The sequence below is a fragment of the Stegostoma tigrinum genome, chromosome 32, assembly GCF_030684315.1.
Source record: "Stegostoma tigrinum isolate sSteTig4 chromosome 32, sSteTig4.hap1, whole genome shotgun sequence".
Taxonomy (NCBI): Eukaryota; Metazoa; Chordata; class Chondrichthyes; order Orectolobiformes; family Stegostomatidae; genus Stegostoma; species Stegostoma tigrinum.
In genome coordinates this window covers 30,471,542-30,494,059 of record NC_081385.1, presented here as the reverse complement: position 1 = coordinate 30,494,059, position 22,518 = coordinate 30,471,542, and the positions used below count along the sequence as shown (strand labels likewise).

Below are 22,518 nucleotides of genomic sequence, written 5' to 3'. Positions count from 1 at the left end.
ACGTCATGTAGTTACCTTTACTCAATTATGACACTATTACATCTCCCTCTCAAACTGCAGGGTGAATTCTATCATATTATGGCCACTGCCCCCAAGGGGTTTCCTTCACCTTAAGCTCCCTAATCAAGCCTGCCTCATTACACGTTAACACATGCAGAATTTCCTGTTCCTTCCTGAGCTCTACCACAAGCCACTCCAACAAAACCATCTCAAAGACATACCACAAATTTCTTTGAGATCTGCTACCAACTTGATTTTCCCATCCAACTGGATGTTGAAGTCCTCCATGATTGTTGCTGGATTTAGTTTCTTCCCCACATTCTGACGTCTGCTTGGAGGCCTGTGTACAACTCCCATCAGGTTTGCAATTCCTCAACTGTACCAACACCGGTTCTACGGCTTCTGGCTCCATATCACTTCTTGCTATTGATTTAATTTTATTTCTTGCCAACAAGACAACCCTACTCCTCCTGTGCCCATCTGCCTGTCCTTCAACAGGATGTGTTTTGCAGAATTGTTAGTTAGCCCTGATTTGTTTGCAGCCATGTCTCTGTGATACCCATATCATACTGATCAGTCTCAATCTGTGCTACAGGCTCATTTACCCTGTTTCAAATACTGCATGTGTTTAAGTACAGCACCCTTAGTCCTGTGTTGACTATCCCCCTTTCTCATAGTTGTCCCCAATCTATTATGCCTGAATTTAAATTCCTGATCCTTTCCATACTCTATCCAGTTACTTGTTCTGGAAACTTTAATATCCTCTGCTGAGCTCTTCCCACTTAACTTTTTCCCTAATTTTCCATACAACTGAACCCACACCCACACCCACTCCCACTATTTAGTTTAAAGCCCTAGCCACAGACTTAGCTATGTAATTTGCCAGGATTCTGGTCCCAGCATGATTCAGGTGGAGCCTGTCCCATTGGAACACCTCCCTCCTTCCCCAGGACTGGTGCCACTGTCCAATGAATTTGAATCTGTTTCTACCACACCGATCTTTGAGCTACCTCTTTAATATTGTTGACCCTGTACCAAATTGCTCATAGCTCAGATAGTAATCCAGAAAGAATTACCTTCTTGATTCTGCTTTTTAATTTAGCCCTAGATGCTCATATCCTCAGCAGAACCCCGTTCCCCATTCTACATATATCGTTGGTACCACTGTGGACCACAACTGGATCTTTCTCCTCCCACTCCAAGTTCTTCTGCAGCCCAGATAGAATACCCTGATCCTGGGCACTGGGCAGACAACACAGCCTTTGGGACTCTTGATCCTGGTCAGAGAACAGTTTCTATCCTCCCTGTCTATAGTAACCTGATTACAACTACATTTCTCTTGTTGTCCCTCTTCAAGATCTCCCTGTACCAGGGTGCTATGGTCAGTTTGCTCATCCTCCCTACAGCCCCTATTCTCATCCACACAGGGAGCAAGAATCTCAAACCTGTTAGACAAGGTCAAGGGCTGAGGCTCTTTTAGCATGACGTCTACCTGCCTCGTTAGTAGTCTCACTCTCCTGTCCCTGATCACTGACCGAATTCAAGGTAATACAGGAATGTGGGAATCAGGAGTCGGAGTTAGCAATTCAGCCCTTGTAGCCTGCTCCACCATTTAACATGATGATTGCTGATCTTGTCCTGGTCTCAACTCTACTCTCCTGCCTGCTCCCCATAGCCCTTTCTCCTGCTTTTCATCAGAAACCTATCTATTTCTGTTCTGAATTTGTTATTTGATTCTGTCTCAATTGCAGTCTTGGAATTCCAGGTTTTTGACTCAGTGATACTGAAGGAATAGTGATATATTTCCAGGTCAAGATGGTGAGTGGTTTGGAGGCAAACTTGCAGATAGTGTGTGCCCTTGTCCTTCTAGATAGCATAGTTGTGGGTTTGGAAAGTGCTGTCTAAGGAACCTTCTGCAGTGCACCCTGTAGATTGTGCACACTGTTGCTACTGATCATTGGTGGAGGGATTGAATATTTGTGAATATGGTGCAAATATGGGAGCCAAGCTTCTTGAGTTTTATATAAGCTGCACTTATCTGGGCAATGGGAGGAGTATTCCTTGTAGATGGTAGACAGGGTTTGGGGAATCAGGGGATGAGTTACTCACTACACAATTCCTAGCCTCTAATCTGCTCTTGTAGCTATTGTATTTGTTTAGCTAGTCCAGTATAGATCCTGGTCAATCATAACCCTTGGGGCTTTGACACGGGATTCAGTGATGGTAACACCATTGAATGTCAATGCATGATGCTTTGTTTCTCTCTCATTGGAGATTGTCATTGCTGGCAGTTGTGTGGCAGGAATATGACTTCTCCCTTGTCAGCCTAAAGCTGGATATCATCCAGGTCTTGTTGCACTGGACATGGACAGGCCTAATATCAGAAGAGTCAGGAATGGTGTCTAACATTGTGCTGTTCAGTAGTCAATTTGTACATTTGTGGTTCTTATTTAAATAATTGCCTTCATTTAGAGAGTGAAATAATATCTTAAAATTCACTGACCAGTCACCTACCTGCTTGCTTCAGACTTTGCTCTGTCCCAGTTTCTCTTTCTGACCACTTCTTGTTTGGTTTAAAACAAAACAACACCTCATCCCTCACAGCATTCAGTTTGCTCACTCTAATTCCTCAAGTGAACTAAGTAGCTTGGTGAGGTGGTACCAGTAGAACTGCACTTCGTGTTACTTGCAAAGAGATTGTGCACGTGATGAGTTTTAAGGATTCCTTCTGTTTGGAAACTACTTTATGATATTGTGGCAGGCAGTGGAATACTGATCATGTGAGCTTTGAAAGTCACTGAGAAGGCTTATGCAGCCAAACAAGACATGAAAATAAGTGCAGAAAGCCTGTTACTTTTATAGATACAACTACTTTTGAAACATTTAAATTCTGTGAAGTTTACCTCATGAGATAAAATTGTATAAATCATGTTAATGTGCGCACTGGCGACAAAAGAAGCATTGATACCATGTTGAGATAACAAGGTGCGGAGTTGGATGAACACAGCAGGCCGAGCAGCATCAGAGGAGCAGGAAGGCTGACTTTTTGGGCCTAGACCCTTCTGGCCTGAAACGTCAACCTTCCTGCTCCTCTGATGCTGCTCGGCCTGCTGTGTTCATCCAGCTCCATACCTTGTTATCTCAGATTCTCCAGCATCTGCAGTCCCTACTGTCTCTGAAACAATTGATACTGTGCTGTTTTATTGTTAACAACCCACCAGGCTCACTGTTGTTCTGCAGAGAGTAGCGTTGGCATTCTATTGTGTCTGGCCTAAATGTGACTCCAACGCCACACCATGTAATAAAATGTGAGGCTTGAAGAACACAGCAGGCCAAGCAGCATCTCAGGAGCACAAAAGCTGACGTTTCGGGCCTAGACCCTTCATCAGAGAGGGGGATGGGGGGAGGGAACTGGAATAAATAGGGAGAGAGGGGGAGGCGGACCGAAGATGGAGAGTAAAGAAGATAGGTGGAGAGAGTGTAGGTGGGGAGGTAGGGAGGGGATAGGTCAGTCCAGGGAAGACGGACAGGTCAAGGAGGTGGGATGAGGTTAGTAGGTAGCTGGGGGTGCGGCTTGGGGTGGGAGGAAGGGATGGGTGAGAGGAAGAACCGGTGAGGGAGGCAGAGACAGGTTGGACTGGTTTTGGGATGCAGTGGGTGGGGGGGAAGAGCTGGGCTGGTTGTGTGGTGCAGTGGGGGGAGGGGACGAACTGGGCTGGTTTAGGGATGCAGTAGGGGAAGGGGAGATTTTGAAACTGGTGATGGCCCAGGTGAACTGAAGGTTGGGGTGGAAGGTGTTGGTGAAGTGGATGAACTGTTCGAGCTCCTCTGGGGAGCAAGAGGCATCTCCAGCACATCCCTCACCTTCCTGGACATCTCCAGCACATCCCTCACCTTCCTGGACCTCTCAGTCTCCATCTCAGGCAGCCAGCTTGTAACTGATGTCCATTTCAAGCCCACCGACTCCCACAGCTACCTAGAATACACCTCCTCCCACCCACCCTCCTGCAAAAATTCCATCCCCTATTCCCAATTCCTCCGCCTCCGCCGCATCTGCTCCCACGATAAGACATTCCACTCGCGCACATCCCAGATGTCCAAGTTCTTTAAGGACCCGCAACTTTCCCCCCACGGTGATCGAGAACGCCCTTGACCGCATCTCCCGCATTTCCCGCGACACATCCCTCACACCCCGCCCCCGCCACAACCGCCCCAAGAGGATCCCCCTCGTTCTCACACACCACCCTACCAACCTCCGGATACAACGCATTATCCTCCGACACTTCCGCCATTTACAATCCGACCCCACCACCCAAGACATTTTTCCATCCCCTCCCCTGTCTGCTTTCCGGAGAGACCACTCTCTCCGTGACTCCCTTGTTCGCTCCACACTGCCCTCCAACCCCACCACACCCGGCACCTTCCCCTGCAACCGCAGGAAATGCTACACTTGTCCCCACACCTCCTCCCTCACCCCCATCCCAGGCCCCAAGATGACATTCCACATTCAGCAGAGGTTCACCTGCACATCTGCCAATGTGGTATACTGCATCCACTGTACCCGGTGCGGCTTCCTCTACATTGGGGAAACCAAGCGGAGGCTTGGGGACCGCTTTGCAGAACACCTCCGCTCAGTTCGCAACAAACAACTGCACCTCCCAGTCGCAAACCATTTCCACTCCCCTCCCATTCTCTTGATGACATGTCCATCATGGGCCTCCTGCACTGCCACAATGATGCCACCCGAAGGTTGCAGGAACAGCAACTCATATTCCGCCTGGGAACCCTGCAGCCATATGGTATCAATGTGGACTTCACCAGTTTCAAAATCTCCCCTTCCCCTACTGCATCCCTAAACCAGCCCAGTTCATCCCCTCCCCCCACTGCACCACACAACCAGCCCAGCTCTTTCCCCCCCACCCACTGCATCCCAAAACCAGTCCAACCTGTCTCTGCCTCCCTAACCGGTTCTTCCTCTCACCCATCCCTTCCTCCCAACCCAAGCCGCACCCCCAGCTACCTACTAACCTCATCCCACCTCCTTGACCTGTCCATCTTCCCTGGACTGACCTATCCCCTCCCTACCTCCCCACCTTTACTCTCTCCACCTATCTTCTTTACTCTCCATCTTCGGTCCGCCTCCCCCTCTCTCCCTATTAATTCCAGTTCCCTCCCCCCATCCCCCTCTCTGATGAAGGGTCTAGGCCCGAAACGTCAGCTTTTGTGCTCCTGAGATGCTGCTTGGCCTGCTGTGTTCATCCAGCCTCACATTTTATTATCTTGGAATCTCCAGCATCTGCAGTTCCCATTATCTCTGCCACAACATGTAACTGCATTTTAATGTCCTCAAAGCAACCGGGCATGGGCTGCTGTAAATACGGACCCTCACTAGGGCCAAGCACAAAGAATACCGTAGGCATTGTTGGAAGGGGATATGTTCCGTCGTCATCTCTTCTGTCTTTCCTGCTGTCCACGATTCCGACTCTTTTGAACACTCTGCTTACTCTGTTGAAGCAATTATTTTAGTTGTGGTTAACTTTCAAGGATTAACTTGAGTTTATCTTGCAGTATAACTGCTTCACGAGCTCTCCAACAAAAATAAATAGATTCCCTACAGTTTGGAAACATGTCCTTCGGCCCAACAGGTCCACACTGCCCCTTGAAGAATCCCACCCAGACCAACTTTGGACTGTGGGAGAAAACCGGAGCACCTGGAGGAAACCCACGCAGACACTGGGAGAATGTGCAAACTCCACACAGACAGTCACCTGAGGCTGGAATTGAACCCGGGTCCCTGGCGCTGTGAGGCTGCAGTGCAAACCACTGAGCCACCGTGCTGCCCAATAACATAATAACAACAATAGCTCAATAACACAGTCCCTAGTGTCAACAAAACTGGGCTTGAGATCATCCAAGACAAAGTAGCCCACTTGATTAGCACCACATACACAAATATTCACTCCCTCCACCACTGACACTCGGCAACTGCAGTGTGTGCCGTCTGCAAGCTGAATTGCAGTAACTTTGCAAGGTTTTGCCACTAGCATCTTTCAAAGCAATGACCTCTACCGTCAAGAGGCACAAAGATAGCAGGTGCTTGGGGATCCCAGCATCTGCAAGTTCCCCTCCAACCCCACACCATCCTAACTTGGAATTGTATCACCATTCCTTCACTGTTATCAGGCCAAATTCTTGGAGCATCCACTCAAATGTCACTGTGGGAGTCCCATCGTGGAAATGATTTGCAGTGGTTCAAGAATGTACTCACCACCATCTTCTCATGAACAGTTGGGGATCGGCAATAAATACTGGCCCTGCCAATGATGCCCATAGTGCATACATGATTTTGTTTTAAACTGACCGTTTAGTTCCAACTTGAGCATATCTTGTGGCGATGCAGGATTTAGGTTAGTGAACACCAAAGATAGTGCCACAAAACTAATTTGGAAATTTTGAGATATATAACAAGCTTCCACACACATTTGGCATTGATGCTGCTGGTGTGCTCAGTGATGGACTAAGGAAAGAAATGAGGAGCTGAGCACATTGCTATTGTCCCTCTTGTGCACATACACCGATCAGCAACAAAAATAATGAGTGCGACGATCTTCAGTTCTGTGGGAAGACTAGGAAGATTTAGAATTGGTCTCCTTCGAGCAAGAATTGTAGAATCCCTGCAATGCGGAAAATGACCATTTAGCCTATCGAGTCTGCACCAACCCTCCAAACAGCATCCCACCCACATTCACATCCACCTTATTTCCATAACCCTGCATTTCCCATGGCCAATCCACCTAAACTGCACATCTTTAGACTGCAATAGAAAACCATAGCACCTGGAGGGAACACGTGCAGACACAAGGAGAATTTGCTAACTTCACTGGAATTGGACCCAGGTCCTTGGCACTGTAAGGCAGCTGTGCTCACCACTGAGCACCTTGTCCCCCCATAACTTCAATAGTGCATAGATTTTTAACATCACAGGGATTAATTATGGAAACATTGTTCGATTGGCAAAACAATTTAAAGCCATTGTTTAGGGAAGGTGGGAGTTTTCTTCTGGAATGAGTTAACAGGCCCAACCCCTGGATACTGGAGAGTAGCGCATATACCTGCATTCCATTGCCCTAGCTGCATCCCAACCCAAGACTCCCAACCTCATCCCAGTTTAGGGACAGCAGCCACGCATCTTGGTGTACTTGGATCATCCAAACCTAAATGCCCCCAGGATCACTGAACTGGGCCTTTAGGTTAAATGGACTCCATCCCAGCAGGGGAGCACAGTGTGACACAGCAGGATGAAAACAAAGGGAAAAGTGTACTAAGGGCATCTTGGGGCTCAGACTGACGATGTTCTAAAAGTACTTAATACTTTCTTCATAAACAGTTTGTATTTCACTGTTCACTTGGTTGTTCCTATCTCTATGTTGGGCCTAGCTGCTTCCTTGCAGCCTGCAACATTACTCCTTGGGCAATGATTGGGGGCCTACAATGAGCATCAGGTAAAACACATGGGAGCAGGGAAAACAATGCTTGTATTTGGTATTGGGTCACTCTAACATCTTTGGATCCACCCTTCTCCCATTTCAGCACTGCCCACTGCTCAGCTGGCTGTGTGTACAGGAATATACATTTCAGGGACGGGGTTCCTCAGCACTGACGGTGCCAGGGACTATCAATGCTGCAGCATAGCCAGGGCTTACAAACCCAGCTTTCTGGGTGTTGCCAATCAATCGTGTTTGTTCCCCTGTGAATGCAAGTGACTGGTTTTAAATACAGCCACTTATCCTGCCCTTAGCAAGTACATTTATGGCCGTCTTCCTCGAAATTGCACACTTATTGCCAATGTATCATGATTGAAATGACAAGAAGTCCTCTGCCACTGGCTTTCAGCCTCAGCATTAATGTCCTCCTGAGGCCCCCACCATTGCCCTTTCCTTCCTAAATCCCCATTCCACAGGCTGCACACTTCCCCAGGTCATCTCAAAAGCTGTGTATGTGTGCCTACACTAACAACCTACCCCTGTCAAACCCCCATCCAAACCCCCCTGCCCCATATTCTTTAATTTCTGCGAACGAGGGCAAAGAGGTGAATATAGGATCCCCCCTCCCCCAAAAGTGTCTTGCCTTGTCAGCACTGGCTGAGACCTGCCCACATCCCTAAACCGTGTCCTCAACAAGGATGGACCACCCTACCCCGATAGAGACAAATGACCGACCATGTCCCACTACTCAGAGCACAGAGGTACGGACCCCTGCGCAAAGCCACTCTTGCTGGATGCTTGATGATGGCTGGAACCCAGGACTGGGATGGGAAGCTACCTTTGACTTACTGAGCTGGGCTCCCTGACTGGCATGCATCCCTGGGACTTCACTGCGGGCACTCCCTGAAGATTCTTGAAGCTGCCCCACTGCTGACTGCAGGTGCCATGTTGGCATGAACACTGCTGCCACGTGGTGTTTGTGCTGGACTGACATGACACGCTGACACACCATAAGAGAAACACTCTTTGACACATGGCCAGTGGCTTGATCATGTGACTTGGCCATTTGCCTTTGCTAGATAAGGCATGATAGCTGTAGGAATGCCAGTTGGCCCTGGGTGAATGCTGCTGAGAGAACAGGAGAGCAGCCCTGGTGAGAGCCCTGATGCATGCCATTCCTGAGCAGTAACTGTATCCAATGCAACCGTACATTGGTGCATTGGAGAGATGCAAGGATGCTGGTGGTAGCATCCTAAATGCTACATGCTCATATCCTTTGGTGGGAAGGCCCACCAGACTAGTGCTTTTCCATCGTGCCTTGCCCTAGAGTTTGGCCGTGGGCAAAAAACTAAGGCCGTTCAGTGGAGGCAGCAGGATGATCCTGCCAAGCACCCACTCTGGTTTCTAGGTCAGGTTTTCCCAACAACTAGTTTGATAAGATCACAGCTGAATATTGACGAGGAAAGTTGAGTGAACACAGAGCTCTAACATGTGTTAATCACCATCAGTTGACAACTTGCTGCTGTCCAGTGTGAATCTCATCATGCCACTTAGGGAAAGCATCAGAGATGGGGCAAGCTGACCTCTAGTTGGAGATGGTCAGAACGAGGATTTTGTTAAACAAGATTGACCTTGTGTAAGGACCTGTCTCCATCTGCTGATTATTGGGTGCTGCTTTAAACAGGGTGGTCAGGCATCTTGTTCACTCTGAGAGCTAGCTCTGAGGGAGCTGGATCAAGTACTCTCCACGTGTAAAGAAAGGGTGATGGGATATCGGCCTCTCTGGAGTTATTTCAGAAAGCCTGGTGTGTGGGATGTGTATTCAAAATTCTGGATAGGACTAAGGAGGAAGAGTATACAATGATGATTATGAATACATTATCAGTGAAAGGGAGTAAATGTAATAAAAGGGTCTGTTAATCACCATCAAGAATATGCAGTCGTGTCTGACATTCCTTTCCATCTGTAATGCTGCTGCCTTAGAGTGTGGTCATGAGATTGTTTTCCAAATTCTTTGTCTGTCTCTCTTTTGATTCAGAAACTCACTGAGGATAGTGCACTTCACTGAGGGCACAGCAGTTTGACTCCAGCTTCCTTTAACTCCCCTACTTGCTGTTTTTATTATGGTCACATATGCGAGTAATAAACTCTGCTGCAGAGCTAAAGTAGCTCTGGCAGTTCCTTCACCCTTTTGACTGACAGGATTGATGCAGTTTTGTTGGTATTGGAAAGTCTCAATAGCCTCTTAGCAGTAAACCATGATAAATCATGAGCAATTCGCTCTGGGAACTGGTCTCTGCAGTGCCTTTTGCTGTCTAAACGACCCTTCTTTTTACTGAGTGCTCCTTACTGATGTACTGAGCAGCTGTAAGAACCCTCTCTGTTGTTTCCCTAGGTCCTAGATGTGAAGCAATCCCATGATGCAACATGTGTCCCCTGCATCATCACTGACCATGATGGCAACCCAGAGTGTACCCCCTCCAACATACCAAGAGAGTCAACAGGTGGGTTTGTGGTAATTCAAGGAGCACTGCAGAACCTTCACGGTTTCACCATGAGAATGCTTGATGGGATTCTGAGAATGAGAGCCCTGAAATTAATTTTAAAATTTGGCTCACATCCAATTTTGTTCAGCACTGCCCTATGGAAGTGGGGATAAAAAGTTACCAGCTCCACACACAACCATTCATAGCCTGCAGTGCAGGTAGACCTAAACTTATTCCAAGGCAAAGGTCTGTTGGTTATCTGTCCAGTGGAATTCTCAGCTATTAAAAAATATATATAATTTTGTAAAGTATTCCAGGCATTGGGGCTTTGTTCAGGACTTGATCTACTTTTATTATATAAATAAAATCTTCGTTATTGCCATAGATCATGGTATATACTTGATCAATCATTAGGATGGCCCTATGTTTCCCAAAAGTCATGCTTTCACACAGCCTATGTAAATGTCGACCGCCTTCTCCCTGCCTCACCCTTTATAGCCGCAACATTTTATAATCAATTAGCTTCAATTTTTCACCTCACGACATACATTTGTTTACTTACCAATACTTTATAACTGGGAGGGAAAAAACAGGTGATACAGGCTATGTTTTGAAGAATCAGGCTCAGAGCAAACTGTGTGCACGAGGAACAACAGCGGGCAATGAGCTATCCAGCAACACGAAGTACAAACAGAAATCCCAAAATGCAATGAAGTGAAAATCTGGCTTCAAATTAAAATACACAAAATGTGCTAACTCATGAAATAGCTGGGCTACAGCAAGGGGATTGGATATTGATGAAAAGCTGGTACAAAAATACAAGAAGGAGGAATCTGCTCTGAAGAAGGTGCCCGACACTGTGGCATCATAAGAACATTGACCAGCCAAGGGCCTGAACTTGGCAAGCATATACTGAAATAATCCTCTAAAACAGACAAAATGGTTACACATCACCAGAAATGCAATATATCCCAGGATATTTAACCATTTCGTATTGGAATCAAGGTTTGAACGGATGACCAAGTGTCAGAGATAAAAAGCCTTTCAACATAGATTTTTCCTCCTCTCTCAGCCTATTTTGGGATAAGTGTTTAGAGAGTGGGAAGAGGGTATATGCGGGTGGCATGTCTCACTCAGTCTCAGGGCTCACATTTTCAAGGTTTCACCTCTCTCTCTCTCTGTCTCTGTCTGTCTGTCTCTCTTTTTCATTCACTCATGCACACATGCACATACTGTTGTGCACTATCCCGCACCTACCCTATTTTCCACTCTGTCTCTCTCTCCCTGTTTCTGTTTCTCTCTCCTGCATGTGCTTTCCCTCTTCCTGTGCAGTTTCCCACCTTCCTGCCTCACGTGTGAGACCAGTGCTGATTGTGAAGAACAAAGTCTCGTTTACCACTAGGATACTTGGAACCCTGTTCACCACCTCTTAGTTCCCCAGCAGGCACCCTGACCCTAGAGGCTACCTGGAGCCTAGCAGAGGTCCCAACTTTGCTGACTCATAACCGTTCCCGGTAGCCAGGCTTCAGCATGAGTAAAGATACAAATGTTCGCCCAGCTTGCTGCACTTCCAATCAAAGACCATTTCGTTTCTATATTGGCTGCTTGAGAGGCTTACCGGTGAACTTAAAACTATTGGCAGCAAATGTGGGAGAGATATAACCTCTGACTGTAGAAACGTCTCCTTCCAGAATCTTCTATATGCACTTATCTGTGATTTGGATACTTTGTCACAAGCTCAATAGGACCCTTTGATGGACTGCATTCTGACCCATGAGCTTCCTGTGGAATAAGCCTAGTGTATGTTTATTTACATGGACAAATCAAGCCTTAAGTAAAGTGGAAAAAACTCAAGGCAATAGTTATTTCTAGCTATTTTGGAGAACCAAAATGTCCAGAAATGGGAGAAAATTAAAGTGCTCAGAGACTACCAGAAGAGTTTCCACTGATTTTAAATCATCAGACAGCAGGAAAACCATGGATAGCCATTGTGTCATGTTGGTTACATACATAACACAGCCATGAATTTCAACATAGATATTTTCTTATCAGCTTGTTCAGAGGTATTATTACATTACCAGTTGAGCAAGTGGGACTTGAATCCAGGCCTCCAGAGGTAGGTAAATGACACCTGGAGCCCTATTTGTGTTTTGATCCTACATAAGCAATGAGACTAGGAGGCACCTGCAAAGATCTTATGCAAAATTGCAGGAGGTCTAACATTTGTAGTTTAACCTTGGATGTGCTCAATAAGCCATTTGAACATACTGTTTGTGTTTTGTAAGACTTTATCAATAAATCGTAGGATGTAAATGCACAAAGGTGTCAACAGATGACTCAAAAATTGGGGAGTGTCTAAATGAAAGCATAGAGAGGGAGAGTGCTTGTGGAGGGCTGATTCTGAAATTGAACGTGTTACATCTGAAGCAGAGAGAAATCCTTACAGTGATGCCACAGCCAAAAGGATTCAGAATCAGTTTGATGAACTGTTTGCATTGGATGCTGTTGACAGTGAATCTGATGGGTTTTAAAATGTTTGCTTTGTGACTAAAGTAATCTTTGTAGATATCTTCCAAATTAGCCTGTTCAGAAATGCTATTACTCGCCACTGGAGCAAGTGAGGCTTGAACCCAGGTCTCCCGGTTCAAGGGTAGGGGCCATGAGAACCCCAAGGTAATTTTTGTAGACTTAATGGAGTTAACTATGTAACATGAATGCAATATAAATTACTAGTGTTATGTCATGATTTCCACATTTTGAAACAGCAACAATCCACAGCAACAGTTCACAATTTATTCTTGGTCTTAATGCTAACCCCCTTTTCGAGAAACTATTTAGAAGCTGAAAGACTTAACTTACTGTGATCTAAAGAATATGAATTGCTGAGGTTGTTGTTTTGTGAGCAGTAGAACCTAAAGTAACTGTTTAGTACGGCAAAGTCTCCAAAATTAAACTGAAAACAGAATGCAACATTTTGCAATGTAGCCACAGACCATCAGACCAATCAGATTTGTCTATGTGTCAACAAGAATCATCCAGAATATTCTCACTGTCTTGCCCGTTATCTTTTGTAACTTTAATGTTCATCTATTTCAAATGATTAAAAGAAATTCAATTGCTCTCAATAACTGTCAGAAGCAAAATTATTTCATTATCAGTGGAAATCAGTGAAAATTCTCCACTGATTGGAATCATACCCGGCACATAGGAAGATGTTTGTTGGAAGTCAGTTATCTCAGCTCCAGGGTATCTCTGCAGAATTTCATTAGGGTAGTGAGTAACTCGACTCCTGTCTCCCCGACTCCTTTCTGCCATCTTCAGGGCACAGGTCAGTAGGATGATGGAATAGTTCCCACTTGCCTGGATGAGGGCAGCTCCAACAACATTTAAGAAGCGTGACATCATCCAGGACAATTGATTGGCAACCCAGACCTTACCGTCAGTATTCACTCCCTCTGCCACTGACACACGGTGACAGCAATGTACACAGTCTACAAGATTCCCTGTAGAAACAGACCAAGGCTTCTTCAGTAGCACTTTCCAAATCTGTAACCCTTACTGCCTAAAGGAACATCGGGAGCTGGTACATGGGAGCACTAACACCTGCAAGACCCTTTGAAGCCACTCACCAGCGAGACTATCTGAAAATATATCATTGTTTCTCTACTGTCACTACGTCAAAATCCTGGGCCTGTCTCCCTAACAGCACTATGGGTGCATCTGCACCTTCAGAACTGCACTAGTTCAAAAAAACTGCTCATCACCACCTTTTCCAGGCCAGTTTGGGGTTGGCAATAAATGCAGATCACATCAGCCAAGCTCCATCCCATCAATGACTATTTTTATAAAATTAAGGACTGCTGGTTGCTGGATATCTGAAATAATATCAAAAATTGCTGGGATGACTCAACAGGTCATGTAGTATTTGTGCTACAGACGGGAGCAGCCCTTTTTTTTGCCTGTGCAGGGGGATGTGTCGAGGAATTACTGTTTCTGAATGACACCCACAGTCATGTGAATGTGGAGCTCCTGGCGGAGTTTTCCTCTTGACCCCACATCAAGAGGACATGATCAGCCCTTCCTCTCCTCCTGTACCAAGGCCCAGTTGCGATCCTACCCGGTGTTAATCCCTGCCCCTCCCTAGTCTGAGGTCTCATTTTCTCTCTCACAGTCTCGCTTAACTGATGGACTGCGAGACACAAGTGGGAACCCTGCTTAAGTCACATCTTTCCTCTCCTTACTACCATTGCAGCTGAGATCTGCAGACTTGGCAGAGATCAGGGATCATGTTTGGGACGTTATTGCTCCAAGTGTCATTGTGGACAATGAAGCTGCTACCTTATATGGCCCAGGAGCTGGCATGAGCTTACATTTAACATCATAACATGGAAGGTGCCAATTTATCTTGTCAGAGCTCCACTGTACATATTGAGATAAATAGATTAATCAAGCACCCCCTCATTAACAATCTGCTGTAGGTCCGATTTGTCCAATGATCAGGGGAATGAAAATAAATTATAATGTCTTAAATTAAGCTTCTTTGTTCTTTACGCATAAATTCTGTCCTTGAGGATTTGTGGCAGAGAGATTTATAACATGCAGAGACTGTCAGTCATTTCGACAGGCTTGATAACAGGATGACTAAGCTTCTGTAGTGGTCCCCGGGGAGGCTGGTGTCTGTAGTAGGTGCGCACAAGGGGACCAAATAAAACCTAAAAACCTGTGGAGATTTAAGAGCTGGAAGTACAAAGGAATGCAGAATGGGGTTAGTTGAGTGTGAAGAGCCCAATTTAATTCACACTGAAGCAGGGATTAAGAATTTATGGCTTTTGAAAGAGCTGATAATGGACCAAGCAACGTTATCCTTGTTGCTCCCTTGAGAAACAAATCGACTGCTAATAAAATAGGATTGAGATCAAAATCCAGCAAGAGTCCTCTAGGGCGATACGGGAGAGGGAAGGGACGAGGCTTTTCTCTTGTCTCAGGTAATATAACAGCTCTCCCTTCCATTGCTCACCAAACCGTGCATACTAGTGCCTGCTCTGTCACACAGGCTATTTGTTGGATGACAGTTCATTCAACTCCCTAAGTATTCTGGAAGGCAGAGAGCTCTATCCCGGGGTGGACGGGGCTGTGGTTGATGCGATTTCTGGCCTGGAAAGGCACGGATGAATGTGGACAGGGCCCTTGGTCTAGGGAGCGAGGTGACAGGATCTTTCAAAATTCAGTCACAGCACATGAGAACCGCAGGCAGGTGCAGCATTCGTGGTCCGTCCCGAATTGCCCTGTAAAAGGTGACCCCACAGGAAGCTAGGGTGGGGGGGGGGGGGGGTGGTGTTGCAAATATAAACTAAAATGTGTAGGTTTAATTGCTAGAAAGGAATGGAGAATGTGAAAATTTAGACGTGAGCAGGTTAATAAGATGCTGTCTTTAACTGTTGCAATCTTTATAGTGCAGATTGTGTTGAGTTTACAATCAGTGGTCTGCCAGGGTCATCTTGAATGGCAGAGAAGGCTTGAGGGATCAAGTGACCCACTCCTGCTCCTAACTGGCATGTGCAGTGATGAATTTTGCAATGCTGATTAAGGGCCAAAGAATGAATGGCAGTATATTCCCAAAGATGATAAACTGAAGTTGTTGGTGTTTTTGAACACAACCTGATATTGTCCTTGTAAGTGCTTGAGGATTCAGGACAGTGCTGTTGAAGAAGCATTGAAGAGATGCTGTAGTGTATATTGTAAGTGCTACATACTGCTGCCATGGTGCACCAGTGCTGGAGGGACTGAATCCTGAAGGCGGTGGATGAAGTCTTTTTTGTTGCTGAACCTCCATCCCTGGATGACAGTTAATTTTGTGGGTCTTCCTGCAACTGAACAGGCTGATTCTCAATGCACACATCTTTGGACACAAGGGATGGGACATCTCACAAGGTAACGGGATCTAGATTACAGGACTTGCTTCCCTTTCTTCAATTCTTGGCTGATGCTGTGCCTGACTCAAAATGCAATGTAGTTTGATGGACAAATTGTCGCCATGTTGAATGATTGGTAGTGAGCTCCCCTAAGTGATGAATGTCAATGTTGCCATTCTTCAAGGACAGTTTCAGAGTGTTTTTGTAGCATTTTCATCATTCTTCCCAGAATGTTGGCTTTTTGAGAGTTGAGTAAATAAGAACGGCAAGGGAAATGCATTGCATGTAGTCTGACAGTGTCCAGTAGATCATAGTTGAATTGACAGGAATTTTGCTGAGCACTTGTAGATTGGCTTCAAAATGGACACTAACATTTGTCCCATCGTCTTCCTGTCGATCCCGAGAATGCAGTTGAGGTATTGCTGTGATGGAACTTCTCTTGTGCTTTTCTCTGTTGCTGATACCTGATGGTATAGGCATCGCTGTTATATGGGATTGTGTGATAACAAGAGTGTGGAGAAGACAGCTGTTCTCTACAGTAGGATCGTTGTTGAATTTGGGAGGTCTTCATTGTCAAACACTTGCTGCAGTAGTTTGAAAAGGACATTGGATCTACTTGCCACTGGTGACCTTCTGAGACTGCTAGCTGCCGATGTATAGGAAGTGCTCAACATATTCCACAGCCTCTCCTTTAATATATAGAGGAATACCTGACTGACCCAGATCTGGGATGGTATGAATTTTGTTTTGGTAACATTCAAGGATAGACTGTTTCTCCGGTATTCTTGCAGAATCACTATACAGTTAGCAATGAGACTGCTGTTATCCATATGCTGTAGGCTGTGTATGTCTTGGGTAGTTACTTTTTTGTTTTGGCATTAAGGTGATTGGAATTAAATGCTTTCCATCTAGTTGGTATTTAATACTCACACCAGAGGGAGGTTTATCTCTGTAGAGGTGACTAACCACGATTGGGTCACAAATAGAATGCTGTCCATCACAAAAAATATGGACGGTGATGTTTGAATACCTGTCAAGCAGGCTGATTTATCCTGGATAGTACTGATGGAGCTGCATTCATACAGGTAATTGGTGACTGTTGCATTGTACTGCTGACTTATGCCTTAGTCAATAGTGGACAGTCTCTGGGGGAGTCACGAGATAAGTCAGTCACCACAGAATTCTCCTCTGATCTCGTAACCACATTTACAAGGCTGGTGCTGGTTAATAGGACAGTTTCAGAGTGTTTTTAACTGTTACGTGGATGACACATTTGTCATTTTCAAGCACGCAAAACTGGCAGAAACCCACCAACCATCAACAACACCCAGAACACCAATGGGGGATTTGACATGGCAATCAAGGGGAGATGGTTAGTTCTATCATTTCCTGAAGGTAGTCTCCATCTGACACTTTTGTGATACCTACCTGCTCACTGCAGTTTGAGAACAGTGACATTGAAGTTTTTGAGAAGACTTGTAGCTCAGGTTGTGGATGCGGTTGTTGTTTTGTTCATCAAGCTGCCAGGTTGGTTTGCAGATATTTTGTCACCATTTTAGAAAACAGCATCAGTGTACTTCTGAAGCATTGTTAGTCTGTCCTGCTTGTTATTTATGTGATTCCAGCTTGACATAGTGGTTGGCCTCATTTCCAGTTCTGCTTCATAGTGGATGGTATGTGGGGTCTATTTCCACATGTTTGTTGATGGAACTCCGGTTTGAGTACCCGGCCTTTAGGAATTCCCATGCATATCTCTGATTGGCTTATCCTTGGATGTTTATGTTGTCCCGGTTGAATTGGTGGCCTTCTTTGCCTGAGTGTGTGGAAACAAGCGATAGGTTGTCGTATCTCTTGGTAGTGAGTTTGTGCTCATGTAACCTGATCATGAGTTTTCTCCAGGTCTGTCCAGTGTAGTGTTTGTGGCAGTCCTTACAAGGGATTTTATAGATAATGTTGGTCCTGTTAGTTTAGGGTATGGGATCCTTTGTACTTGAGAGTAGTCGTAGTGTAGCTGTGTGTTTGTGTGCTACTGCAATTGCTAGTGTTTGGATCAGTCTAGTGGCCACCTATGGTACGTTCTTGATGTATAGCAGGGTGACTAGTATATCCTGGTGTGCTATGTCTTCCTGTTGTCTGTTGAGTAAGTACCGATGGACTACACTTCTTGGGTAGGAGTTGTTTTTAAAGATGCGGTGAAGGTGGTGTTCTTCGGCTTTGCGCAGTTCTGGCCTGCTGCACTGTATTATGGTTGTTTTGAACAGAGTTCTTATGCAGCTCCATTTGTGGGCATTGGCATGGTTGCTGTTGTAGTTAAGTATTTGGTCTGTATGGGTGGCCTTCCTGTGTATACTTCTGTGGAGCTCACTATTGGCCCTTTGTCCGACCATTACATTGAGGAATGGGAGTCGGTTGTTGCTCTACTCTTTCCTGGTGAATTTTATGCCAGTGAGGATGTTGTTGATGGTTGGTGGGTTTCTGCCAGTTTTGCGTGCTTGAAAATGACAAATGTGTCATCCACGTAACAGGCCCATAGTTTTAGCTGGATAGTGGGAAAGGCAGTCCGCTCCTCTCCAACCACCAAATCAAACCAGACCCCACAAGTAACAAGCAGGACAAACCAATAACGCTTCATCAGATGATGTTACCTGGTATGGTGATGAAATATCTACAAACCAACCTAGCGGCTCAATGATAAAATCAACAACCCAAGCAATGACTTTGTTCAGAATGAGCATTGCATTTGCACGAGCATCCGTGCTGTTGGCCAGTGTTATGTTGTGAAGACTGTCCTCTTATGTAAATATTCAGAAAGTTTGTAAATCTTTTTATTCATGTGCAGGATGCTTGTTTCTGGAAAAGCTCGCATTTGTTCTGCAATGGAAGGTGACAATGAGCAGTGTGTGTTAGATATATACTAGCTATTTAAGAGGGTAATAAAGAGTCACCCACATTGCAGTGGGTTTGGAGTTACCTGTCGACAAAAGTGGGTTAAGTGGGCAGATTTCATTCCCCAAATACATCCTTGAATTAGATTGTTTTTTATAATAACTCAATCACCATTACTGATTTTGCCTATCACTGAAACAATAAATACTGTCGTAAGCACCACCCATTATGATACTGTCATATGATCTTATGGATAGAACAACTTAGGATTTCAAAGGAGTGAGACTCAACATAGTATCCTCTTTCGAATCTGTATAACAATTTCTGTTGTATTCATGTAACCTGTAATTATGTGTTAAAATGCAATAAATAGATTAGGTTCCGTACAGTGTGGAAACAGGCCCTTTCGCCCAACAAGTCCACACCGCCCCTTGAAGCATCCCACCCAGACCCATCCCCCTATAACCCACACACCCCTGAATGCTATGGGCAATTGAGCATGGCCAATACACCTAACCTGCTCTTTAGACTGTTGGAGGAAACCGGAGCATCCGGAGGAAACCCATGCAGACACGGGGAGAATGTGCAAACTCCTCACAGACAGTCGCGCGAGGCTGGAATCGAACCCGGGTCCTTGGTGCTGTGAGGCTGCAGTGCTAGCCACTGAGCCACCGTGCCACATCATGTTAACTACAACAGACTGTCCTAGTTAGACCAAGAAATGGTTTTCCTCTACCACTCTTGACCTAGCAAGCAATATAGTTTCCTACAATTACAGCTCCATGACCATGTCCATAGACCATCATTCACAAAGGGACTCTATCCCCCCAGGCGGTCAGACTTACGTCAACTTAGTGGATAATGCTAGTAATACTCATTCTCCTTCAGCGGCAGACACTCCATCCCACTAATGAAATCTCTGTTATGGTTAATGACCAGGCAATACCCACACTGTGAAGGTTGCTAGTAACCATCTCCTTGAGCCATGCTGATTTCACTCCCCGAAACAGGAACCTACCCATTGTTCTGGATTGGGCAGAGCTCCCCAGAGGCAAATTGTTGTTTGGTATCCACCAAGAGATTTTGCAGAGCTCCAGTTCTCCTGGATTCTCAACCAGGATTTCATACCAATATTGGAAAGCAGCTAACATAATCGACCTCTCCCACCCTGGTTATAATCTCTTCCATTGGTCAGAATGGACAAAAGTTTGAAAACATGTACTAGCAGATTTAAGAACAGCTACTTCACTGCCGTTATCAGATTTCTGAACAGACCTCTCATATGTCAGAGTTTCTCTTCCTCTGTACCTTCTCTGTAGCTGTAACACTATATTCTGTATTCTGTTCTATTACCCTGGATATACTTATGTAAGATATGATTTGTCTGGACAGCACATGAAGCAATACTTTTCACTGTATTGCAGTACATGTGACAATAACAAATCAAATCAAATCCAGCCAAAGTTTCAGATTGATGACCTTTTATCAGACCTGGTGAAAGTTACATGTGGAATCGATTTTTGAGAAAGTTCAGAGGCAGGGGAAGGGGAGTTGGGGGGAGACATAACGAAAAAGGAATACTTGCAATATGGTGGAAGTTGGGAGAGATTAAATGACAAAAGGCTGGAGGGTGTGAAGGTCACAGCCAATTGTTTCAGGGCAAAGAAAACAAAATATGTGTCAACAGCAATCATTTTAACTTTTCCTATTGAAAATTGGAATCCAGCCTCCGAATTTGGGTAAAGTCTAATGGCTTACGATTTGTGTGTAAAGTAGTAAGCTGTGACAACCCATTTCTCCTGCTCTCTAATGGTTAGTGGCAGGTCAACTCGATCCATGTGGCAAGGGATTCTGAATATAAATTAAGAAATTTTTGGAGGAAAAAGTGCCCCACGAGGAATTGGATCGGACGAGGTTCACTGTTAATAAATTTTCCTGACCTTATCTTTGTTTTTTCATCCCTCTTGCAGGGATCTTTCAAGGTATCGGTGTATTAATGGCAAAGTGAGACAGGGCCTTCAACATATAATAAAGGATTTTATGATGATTTTAGACATCCAGCTACCTTTATTATTCAAACCTGAATTAGTTTCTGTTTGTGATTGAATGTAGATCAGAAAGTGAGCTGACTGGTCACAGTTAAGACACATCATGTATTATTTATTTAACAATTAGTTTGCCCCAATGACCTATTGAGTGAAAACATTGGTCCACCTGACTGTACTGCTTCTCATGGTGAAAAAAACTCCTTTAGTTCCACTACCTTATTTCTTATAAAAGGTGTTGTTGTGGGAATCTATATGGATCCTAGCTGGAAGTTGGTAGATGATTATTTGAATGGCTGTTAATTGAGAGAGGGAAATGTTCAACGAGACCTGGGCGTCTTCATGCACCAGTCACTGAAAGTCAGCATGTAAGTGTAGTAGGCTGTAGAGAAGACAAACTGTAGTTTGACCTTCATATTGAGAGGGTTCAAGTACGGGAACAAGGATTTCTTATTACTACTGTACAGGCCGTTGGTGAGGCCACACCTGGAATATTGTGTGCAGTTTTAGCTTTTGTATCTGACAAAGGATGTTCTTGCCACTGAATGAACGTAGCACAGGTTTACCAAATTCATTCCTGGGAAGTCAGGACAGATTTATGAGGGGGGATTAAATCCGTTAGATTGTACTCACTGGAGTTTAGAAGAATGGAAGTGGAATCTCATAGAAACCTGTAAAATTCTAATGGGACTAGATAGACGAGGTGCAGGAAAGATGTTCCTGATGGTTGGGGAATCTATAATGAGGAATGATAGTTGAATTATTATGGGGTAAAACCTTTAGGACAGAGCATTGAAGAAATTTCTTTACCCAGGGAATGTTGAACTTGTGGAATTCACTACCGTAGAAAATGATTAGACCATAAGACATAGGAGTGGACGTAAGGCCATTCGGCCCATCAAATCCACTCCGCCATTTAAATCATGGCTGATGGGCATTTCAACACCACTTCCCTACACTCTCCCCGTAGCCCTTGATTCCTTTTGAGATCCAGAATTTGTCGATCTCTGCCTTGAAGGTATCTAATGTCCCAGCCTCCACTGCACTCTGCGGCAATGAATTCCACAAGCCCACCACTCTCTGGCTGAAGAAATGTCGTCTCATTTATGTTTTAAATTTATCCCCACTAATTCTAGGGCTGTGCCCACGGGTCTTAGTCTCCTCGCCTAACGGAAACAACTTCCTAGCGTCCACCCCTTCTAAACCATACATTATCTTGTAAGTTTCTATTAGATCTCCCCTCAACCTTCTAAACTCTAATGAGTACAATCCCAGGATCCTTAGCCGTTCATCATACGTTAAACCTACCATTCCAGGGATCATCCATGTGAATCTCTGCTGGACACGCTCCAGGGCTAGTATGTCCTTCCTGAGGTGTGGGGCCCAAAATTAGACACAGTATTCTAAATGGGCCTAACTAGAGCCTTATAAAGCCTCAGAAGCACATTGCTGCTTTAATATTCCAACCCTCTTGAGATGAATGACAACATTACATTCGCTTTCTTAATCATAGACTCGACCTGCAAGTTAACTTTTAGAGAATCCTGGACCAACACTCCCAGATCCCTTTGCACTTCTGATTTGTGAATTTTCTCACCATTTAGAAAATAGTCCATGCCTGTATTCTTTTTTCCAAAGTGCAAAACCTCACATTTACTCACATTGAATTTCATCAGCCATTTCCTGGACCACTCTCCTGAACTGT

The 22,518-nt window shown here is 45.0% G+C and overlaps 1 protein-coding gene across 30 annotated transcripts in view; it reads left to right on the top strand.

The window, feature by feature from the left end:
* pknox2 (pbx/knotted 1 homeobox 2) overlaps nucleotides 1-22,518 on the top strand; it is a 422,222-nt gene that overhangs the window by 276,550 nt on the left and 123,154 nt on the right. For 19 of the 30 annotated variants that reach the window (XM_059639012.1, XM_048562473.2, XM_059638999.1 and 16 more), the window contains one exon: nucleotides 9,880-9,988. The exons of the other annotated variants lie outside the window; for them this stretch is intronic. In XM_059639012.1, coding sequence (XP_059494995.1) covers nucleotides 9,902-9,988 — 87 coding nt within the window. In that variant the 5' untranslated portion in view covers nucleotides 9,880-9,901. The remainder of the gene's footprint in view (nucleotides 1-9,879; nucleotides 9,989-22,518) is intronic. 30 annotated transcript variants of the gene reach the window in all.